Source organism: Hyperolius riggenbachi, chromosome 11, assembly GCF_040937935.1.
Source record: "Hyperolius riggenbachi isolate aHypRig1 chromosome 11, aHypRig1.pri, whole genome shotgun sequence".
Taxonomy (NCBI): domain Eukaryota; kingdom Metazoa; phylum Chordata; class Amphibia; order Anura; family Hyperoliidae; genus Hyperolius; species Hyperolius riggenbachi.
This window is the reverse complement of record NC_090656.1, coordinates 186,426,268-186,435,485: the sequence shown is the minus strand read 5'-3', so window position 1 is coordinate 186,435,485 and position 9,218 is coordinate 186,426,268. Positions and strand designations below refer to the sequence as shown.

Genomic DNA, 9,218 nt, shown 5'->3' with positions numbered 1-9,218 from the left:
TTACCGCCCGGCTGATGAAATCGCTGTCACCGCTAGCCGCACTCTTCACTGACAAGTGCCCGGCTGTCAGGATGTGCTTCTTCCCTTCTGCACACAAGATCTCGTGCTTCCCGGCGAGCTCCTGCACTGATTGGCTCAGTGCATGGTGAGAGGTGTGACCATGGCGCTAGCTGCCGAATGTCACTGCAGAGGCTCATGACTAAGTGTAAGCTGTGTGGGGGATGTGCTGGGCAGAGACTAGAGGCAGGCAGAGCGCAATCATTGACCGGCTGAACGCGTTAATTTATGTGCACGAAGTTCAGTGCATAAAGCGGGACTGAGCAGTGCAGCGGTCTGTGATTTATAGCACAGGGGAGAAACACGTGCTGGAGTCACGGGGGATGCTGACAGCAGGACGGAGCAGTGTGGTTGGCTGTGATTTATAGCACAGTGGAGGATCCCGGGCAGGTCATGGTGAGAGATGGAATGCTATCTGGAGTCAGCCACAATGTAAACTGCAGACATAACCGAGCCAGTGGCTGTGGAAGCACATAGCTCTCTTGTTCTATATGTGTGCTTGTGACGTGAAAGTCCTGTGTCCTGTGAAAGTCCAGACTGCAATCCTTCATAAATAAATCTCTCCTGGACTCCTATGGTTCTGTTCTTCCTATGCAAGCCAGGGAGGAGCTGATATATATCACACAGTGCGAGACCCCTCCTCCATACAATCCAAAGGGAGATGGTTCCCTGTCCATTAGCAGCAGCCAGTCATGTACCCTCAATCCACTAGCAACACAATGTGAGGCATCTAGTATGAACCCCTCACACACATCAGCTGCACCAAGGGTGAGATCTCCCTCCTCACCTGATAGCTGTCAGTGGTATTATCTCCACATACAGTAGCACTCGGCGCAATCTTCTCTCACACCTAGTATTACCCAGGGTGATCAAAATACCCCACCTGACACTTTTTGTGATCCTCTACACACACACACCCTTGTCCCAACTCCCCAGCTACAACCCCCCCCCGCGTGACCCCCCCTTCTCCACTCAATGTGTCCTTACTTCCCCACCCGGCTACTTTTTCATGCCACCCGGCTGGAAAAAAATTCTGGGGAGAACACTGCAATCACTTTAAAAAGGACATTATCCCCGCACTTTGATTGGCCCAATAGGCTGCCAGTCACTTGACAGGAAACTTGACAGGCAGCCTATTGGGCCAAAGAGCGGGGATAAGGTCCTTGAACGTGATTGGACACGCAGGGGTTCTAGTCATTGCCAATTAGCAGGCATGAGTTCGTAGAGCTCGCTATGCTACTCTCATAAGGCACGGTAACTCTGAGGGAGCAAAAGGAGATAGCGAGCATTACACGAGAAATCAACCCCATTTTCACTACTCACCTGAGGGGGCTCAAAGTTTGGCCTCCACCAATTGCCAATGCAGTCATCAATCACCCAGTCCTGCTGCACGCCATCCTGACGCCCCAGGATCTGAGAGGAAACAAAAAAAAAGGACAGGTTAAAAATCCTGGATATTATACAGAGTTTTGTATGAAAGATTGCTTGAGCAAACCAACCCTATTACAGCAAACACAAAGTCATCTGACCTGCTCAAAATAAAGACATCCTCTAAATCCACTTGCTTTAACCTCCCTGGCGGTCTATTAAAACCGCCAGGGGGCATCGCAGCACTTTAATTTTTTTTTTCTTTAAATCATGTAGCTAGCCTAGCGCTAGCTACATGATAGCCGCTGTGTAGCGGCATCCCCTCCGGCGATCAGCGCAAACAGGAAATCCCGTTCAGAACGGGATTTCCTGTTTGGCTTCCCCCGTCGCCATGGCGACGATCATGGACGTCATCGGGAGTGCTAGCTGTGTGTAAAAAAAAAAAAAAAAATCCTGAGAACTCCTCCTGCGCGGCATACCGCCAGGGAGGTTAATAGCTCTACCTCACTTGGAGGTACTTTTCCCCCACTCTTCAGTTTTAATTAATATAAAATTATGAGGAATACTGCTTATTTTTTTTTTACAACGTTCCTTTATAAATTATTTAGTCAATGCTTGGCCATTGTAAAATATTTTCTTACCCGGAATGACATTCTTAAAGAGGAACTTCAGCCTAAACAAACATACTGTCATTAAGTTACATTAGTTATGTTAATTAGAATATATAGGTAATATAATCTCTTACCCACCCTGTTCTAAAAGAAAAGGCAAATGTTTGTGATTCATGGGGGCAGCCATCTTTTTGGTTGAAAGGAGGAGGTCACAAGGAGCAGGAGACACAGTTCCAACTGACCTGTGTCCTGATTACCCCTCCCAGCTGCACACACTAGACTTCAAATGTCAAATTCAAAGTTTAAAATAAAATTTAAAAAAAAAAAAAATTGCAGCAGAACGAGAACAAAATCAGAAATCCCATAATGCTTTGCACAGCATCAGGGGAAAAAAAGCCCGGGCAGTTTTCTTCTGTGCAGCTAAAAACGAGGCTTGTATAAGAGAAACAAAGTTCTAATGCTGTGAAACTGTTAAACACCAAGCCTTTTCAGTGCTGCTGAGTTGATTTTTTAGTCCGGAGGTTCACTTCAAAGTAAACCTTCTTTAACATTCTTAAAGTAAACCTGAAGGGGGGGGGGCTAATTTGGGTGCTTACCTCAGGAGAGGGAAGTCTCTAGATCCTGCAGAGTCTTCACAGTTGCCCCCCTTCCAAGTGTTTGTCAGTGGAGGTTGTCCGCACTGTGCAGGTGAGGACAGCACAGGCCAACGCAATAGCAAGGAGCCGATGGGCTCAGCTTTTTCTGCTAAACCCGTGTGGCAGCTCCGTGCTGCTGCATAGGTGTGAGCCATCTGCGCTCAAAGCTCCGTGAAACGTTTAGAGGTCTTAGCACTAAAATGGAGGAACAGGGAAAGCCTTGGGAGGATCCAGAGGCTTCCCTTTCCCAAGGCAAGTATCCAAATTTGTTACATAAGAATCGCACAGGACTACTTTAAAATTTACAGCAGGTGGCAACATCTTTAGAGCTGGCAGGTGCTTCCCTGTGTTCGGAAGCTAGCAGAAATACCTAATCTCCCAAAATGCTCTGGGAGAATTCTACATAGCTTAACAGCCTATTCTAAAAACCACTGGGAGGGCGGGGGCTACATACCAATTTACATCAATATATAGATACAGTATATCTATATACTTCCTTCACTGAGAGGGGCGGGGAGAGGCGGAGATCCGCCACTGATAGACGCGAATGGAGGCAGAGCTGGGGATGGGGGGGGGATTTAGATTTCAGCCGCGGGGATGTGGCGTTTTAGTTAGGGCAGGGATGAGGAACAGATATTTGAAGTAAAAAGAGGATTTTTATGAGACTTCAGCGTCTCTAACTCCTTGCAGGCATTTAAGTCCTTAAATGTTAAACACTGAATAATTATTAAATACATGCCTAAAAGGGATTAACTAACAAGATAATCCATGGAACTCTTCGGACCTGAGTGGGGATTCAAATGCCTACATAAAGTACCATCCTAACCTGAAAGTAGACTATCCCTGTGTCTTTGTAAATACTATGTATACCCGATATACTCGAGTATAAGTCTAGAAATTTAGGTCTGAATCACTAAATAAAAAGTATAGGGGGTCGACTTATACTCGGGTCACAGGAAACACTGAACACAGTAATGTGTGTACTATAACTGACATTCCCATTTGCAGCAATTTACCCTGTGGTACTGTAAGTGACACTTTCTTGATGAAGGAACTTGGGGGCCTGAAGGAGTTATTGCCTGCACTTAGACACTGAAGCGAAAAAAAAAAAAAAATATGATATAGTGAATTGGTTGTGTACTATGAATAATTACTAGAAGATTAGCAGCAAAGAAAATATTATCACACTTTTATTTTCAGGTATATAGTGTTTTTTCTAACATTGCATCATTCTATAATATGTGCAGATTACACAACACTCAGCATTCAATTATTGAAGTCGGAGTCGAGTTATACACAAGGTCGACTTGTGTATAAGCACTACAACCACTACTCCTTGCTGTTTTATTTTGTACTATATTAAAAACACTGTTAAAGGAATACTGTAGGGGGTCGGGAGAAAAGGAGTTAAACTTACCCGGGGCTTTTAATGTTCCCCCCGCAGACATCCTGTGCCCACGCAGACACTCACTGATGCTCCGACCCCACCTCCGGTTCACTTCTGGAATTTCAGACTTTAAAGTCTGAAAACCACTGCGCCAGCGTTGCCGTGTCCTCGCTCCCGCTGATGTCACCAGGAGCGTACTGCGCAGGCACAGACCATACTGGGCTTATGCTATACACTCCTGGTGATGTCAGTGGGAGCGAGGACACGGCAACGCAGGCTCAGTGGTTTTCAGACTTTAAAGTCTGAAATTCCAGAAGTGAACCGGAGGCAGGGCCAGACATCGGTGAGTGGCTGCGCGGGTACAGGATGTCTGCGGGGGACCATTAGAAGCGCCGGGTAAGTTCAACTCATTTTCCACGACCCCCCCTACAGTATTCCTTTAAGCTTTCAGTGGTGCAACTGATACATCAATTCTCTACTGGAATCTAATGAATACCGCATGGTGTAATGCTGGGAATACACGGTTCGTTTGTAAGCCATTAAGATGGCTCGATTGATCATTTCCGACCTGTCCGATGTCCCGCCGGATCAATTTCGCACTCGGAAACAATGCGTACATTTAAGGAAACACTGCAGAAAGATAAGAGAGATAGGCAACTGGTACGCGGAATAGAGCGCGAAAATCGATGTGACGCAAAATCGAGCGTGAAAAACGTACCATGTATTCCCAGCATAAGGGGCAACCAGGTAAACTATCATTATCAGGGAGATCTTCACTGTGTGAAATAATTTTAAGTGAAACAGGCTTTCAACCTGATTTTTGATACAGTATCTATGTGCAACTCCAGACATCCATGGTTCAGTCCTTCCCTCCTTATAACTTTTTAAATGCAATGTTGCAGACAGTAGAGAAAAGTCTGAATTATTTCCCTCTGAAACTGCAGATATGTCCAAAGACAGACAAGACTATCTGGTCAAAGGATACAGTGCGATTGTGTGGTTCTGTAATATCTTCCCATGCTATTCACTTGTAAACTAAGCAAAAAAAAATATTACAAATACATACTTCAGTCATGAGACGCTTTAAACCTTCCACCTCATCTTCTCCTGGATTCAATTCACCTCCAGGCCTGCAAAATAGCAAATGTAAATCAATGGATCTGAAATAGCCATAAAAAAAACAAAAAAAATCATATACAGAAAATATATGGCTGAAATTAAAAGGACACCCGAGGTGAAAAATAATTGTATCTATCCTGCTCCTCAAAAGGACTACGATATTCCAGTTTTATTTTATATTTAAACCTACTTTAAGCGTTTAGGCTACTTACACACCAAGACGTTACGTTTTAGGGGACGTTATGGTCGCATAACGTGCCCCTAACGCAACGTATGGTGGTGTTGAAGTTGGACTTCAGATTGAGCTGCGTTATGCAGCTCTCAAAGCAGCTGCTCCAGGTTAGTCATAGGAAGTCCGGATCTTTTTAAGGATTCGGATCATTTGAATCGGATCATTGAAAAGATCCGGATCTTTGAACCAAATCATTTTACTAGGGAAGCAGACTGGGTGAAATGACTAGCAGGACAGGACTTTGCCTGCACTGTACATTCTGTATGTTCCAGTTTCTTCCAGACAGACGTCCACTGTGAACCAAATCTTTCATTGTGATGATCCGAATGATTCGACTCAAAAAAAGATCCGGATCAAATGAACGATTCGTTCATGATCCGGACAACACTACAGTCCCACCACTCTCTGCAGTGCAGTGAATATTAGCCATGTGGCTGGCCATGGAGGAAGAAGGGAGACCTCCTCCTCCAACATTACTGAGCATGTGCAAACAGTCTAACGTGGCTTAGCCCAGTATAACGTACAGCATGCAGCACTTTGTTTTTAACGTGCTGCGTTACAATGTAACGCAACGTGTTATTGTGAACAGCACATTGATTTTACAGTGCTGAGAGTTAGGCTGCGTTACTGGCTGCTATAAACGTGGGACTTTAACGTCCCACTGTGAAACCAGCCTTACTGTTTTATTATTTTTACTCAATGACACATTTATTGAAGTATGTCAGAGCTGAAATTATGAACTATTGACCCTATTTTTAGATTTCCTGTTAGTCATTCATGTCACTTTACACCAGTCATGGGCAAACTTGGCCCTCCAGCTGTTAAGGAACTACAAGTCCCACAGTGCATTGCAGGAGTCTGACAGCCACAGTCATGACTCAAAGGCAAATGCATTGTGGGACTTGTAGTTCCGTAACAGCTGGAGGGCCGAGTTTGCCCATGCCTGCTTTACACCAACAGAAATAGGCACACTTTCACTTAAATAGCTTACACCTAGGTACGATATTTCTCTCATGGCAGCTGAACATGCATAAAAACTTGCAATGGGCTCTTTTCCACTGAGTAGGCATTGCTGATTGCATGGACACCTGCTGTATCAAGCAAACTGCAGGCCTTTTTTTTTTTTTTTTTAACTTGCTTGCATTGATATACAATGCGATTCTTGTTGAATCCCAGTGCAATGTCTACTGCACTTTTGGTGTGACTGCCACTTGGTGCAATTAAATGACACTTTTCAATCACACCACAATTGGTGACAGGCTGAAGAAAGGCAGCTCCATACACCGCATGCGCAAAAGCGCGCACTTGCAGCACAGAGCGGACTGTCGTACGAAGACTGCTAACGGAGAGCCAGCGCTGGAAAGAGGGGACCAGGAGGGCTCTATAGGACCCAGAGCCTTCCTTCTCCTTAGCCAAGTATCTGTTTATTTGTTTTATTACATTTTGGCTTCAGATTCACTTTAAGCCAAAATAAAACATAGCAAGTTATCAGGGCAATAATTTTTGGTCCAAACCTAAAAGACACTTTGGGAAGTCTGCTAGCAGGTCTTGCTGTCTGGCAGGACGCAGTGATGTAAAGTTAGGGTGCCTGGTTCTAAGGGCTCATACACATGCCCAACACATGTCAGAGGCGCTCAGTGTTGATGATACTGGCAGATGCTGTTTACTCCTATCTGTTATTGCCTGATGAAGCGGGTTTGTATCCCGTGAAACGCGTTGCACTTTATTTGGAGTATCCAATAAAATTGTTTTGACTGAAAATCCACCGTCGTGTGTTCTGCTTGGAGGGGGTGAGTCCACCACTGCCTCCTCTATTACCAAGATGGGTTTTTAAGTTCTTTTAGTGTTTTTTTTATCCTATTGGCGCCTCTGTTATCCTATTATCTACATGTCACCCATTGTAGCTGATCCCCCTTGGACGACATCGCAGAGCTCTAATGCACACGTGTTAGCTGTGTAGCCGACGATGCGCTGTGTTGCTATGTGGAGGGACGACAGAGGGGCAACAAGCGGCAGATGCCTGAGGTCATTTGGCAGGCGTGGAAGAGGTGCAAATAATGGGATAGTCGTACATCTGCCACGGGTTGAACGTTGGGGGGGGGGGGGGGGTCATTGGGTGACGTACAGACGCCCGATTGTCTCCTGAGGCAGTAGTCATTGGCAGCCTCAGCCAAGTTAAGACAGGTGTGTGTATGAAACTTAATGGCTGCATCAAACACTGTTATTGTTTGAAGCAGAAATACATAGCTGGAATACAGAATGCACAAAACATCTTAAAGCAATCCCAAAGGGGAACCTAAAAAAAAATAAAATAGAGGATACTTTTGAAGAGGGAAGCCTCTGGATCCTCCCCATGTCCTCCTCGAGACCAACACTGCTGCCCAGGACCCTCAAAGTTAATGTCCACCATTCCCTCTGACTAATCGCGGCCGTGCTGCTCTGACTTATTGCGCTGATGCAGCCATACTCTCCATCAATCAGTCTGGGCAAAAATTATGTACCATGTGACTTGGGCTCTAGAATTACAAACACTAAGCAAGGCAGTACAGTCTGAATGGCTTAAAGTGCAGTCCCCCCAATACCAGTCTGAAAGATGGTGTGAATAAGACAAAGAATGCAGTATTGATACGGTCAAAGTACAGCCAACACTGTGAGGCAATCGTGGCCAAGAATTTTAGGAAAGAAAAGAAAAAAAATCCTGAATTGGGCTTTGAACTGCTAACTGTCTCTTCCAAGAGAGATATGCATTTGAATTCTCCACTCAATGTTAGTTATAAAACCATTTAAAACATAGTGAAAGGATATTTTAACAACAATGACAACTTACAATTTGAAAAAGGTGGTTCCCAGTTGTAGCAGCAGGACATGTGGTAATCGGTGTTCATGCACAATCAGAACCCCCTCCACAGTTCGTCTCATTCCAATCTTATCAAACTCTTCCCGCATGCGCTGGAAGCGCGCGGCTACGGAGCTGTCCTTCTCATATAGAGGTTCCTTTGTACCAAATGTGTAATTTGTGAGAGGATAGCTGAAAGAGAATCAACATCCAGTTAGAAAACACACAAGTAAAAGCCTTTGGAGTCTAGTGAAGGATTTGCAGTAACACTTGAAATCTAACAACAGATTTGAGATTATACGTTATATAGTTACTAAGCATTATGCCTGCCCATTTAAAACGGGCGCTAGGGCTCAGCCGCGACCCCCCCCCCACCTTGCCCGACATTAAACCCGCGCTTCCGGCTGCGCTCCCCCTGCACCCATCTTCCTGCTCTCCACGTCCGCATGTCACACATGTGCATTAGCGCAAACGCACGGACACATGGAGAGGACGCAGGGGTTTTATTATATAGAATTAGAAAATTTCACAAGGGTGACAAAAGCTACCAGTAAAGAGGCACAGAATAAGAAACACCAACAACTCAAATGTTTTAGGGGAATGGAAATTGATTGGAAAAAACAATTGGGGGGGGGGGGGGGGGGGAATATATATATTTCAGATTGGCCATGAAGATAATCGACCTGGCAGCTAGATCTGCCAGAAAATTTTTGGCATTTACCTAGAATAAGGGCCCATTTCCACTAGTTGTAAATTTGAGTGGATTTGCTTTACAATGCGTTTCAAAGGTTCAATTATATGCAAAATACGGATACAGGAAAAAAAAACAAAAAACGCTAAAATCAGATTACTCATGCAAATTCTCATGTAAAAAAAAAAAAAAGCCTGTATACATATGCTAATTTGCATGCAACTCTGTGTCCAAAAAATTGCATGTAAATTGGTTTACTTCTACTGGATACGGGCGCAGCTA

At 44.6% G+C, this 9,218-nt stretch overlaps 1 protein-coding gene across 1 annotated transcript in view; it reads right to left on the bottom strand.

Moving 5' to 3' along the window:
* Nucleotides 1-8,983, bottom strand: part of NUDT21 (nudix hydrolase 21) — a 16,497-nt gene extending 7,514 nt beyond the window's left edge. The window contains exons 1-4 of the mRNA XM_068259851.1: nt 8,967-8,983; nt 8,237-8,437; nt 5,125-5,188; nt 1,381-1,470 (exon numbers count right to left, since the gene is read on the bottom strand). Of these exons, the coding sequence (XP_068115952.1) occupies nt 1,381-1,470; nt 5,125-5,188; nt 8,237-8,437; nt 8,967-8,983 (372 nt within the window). The remainder of the gene's footprint in view (nt 1-1,380; nt 1,471-5,124; nt 5,189-8,236; nt 8,438-8,966) is intronic.
* Nucleotides 8,984-9,218: the final 235 nt, after the last annotated feature.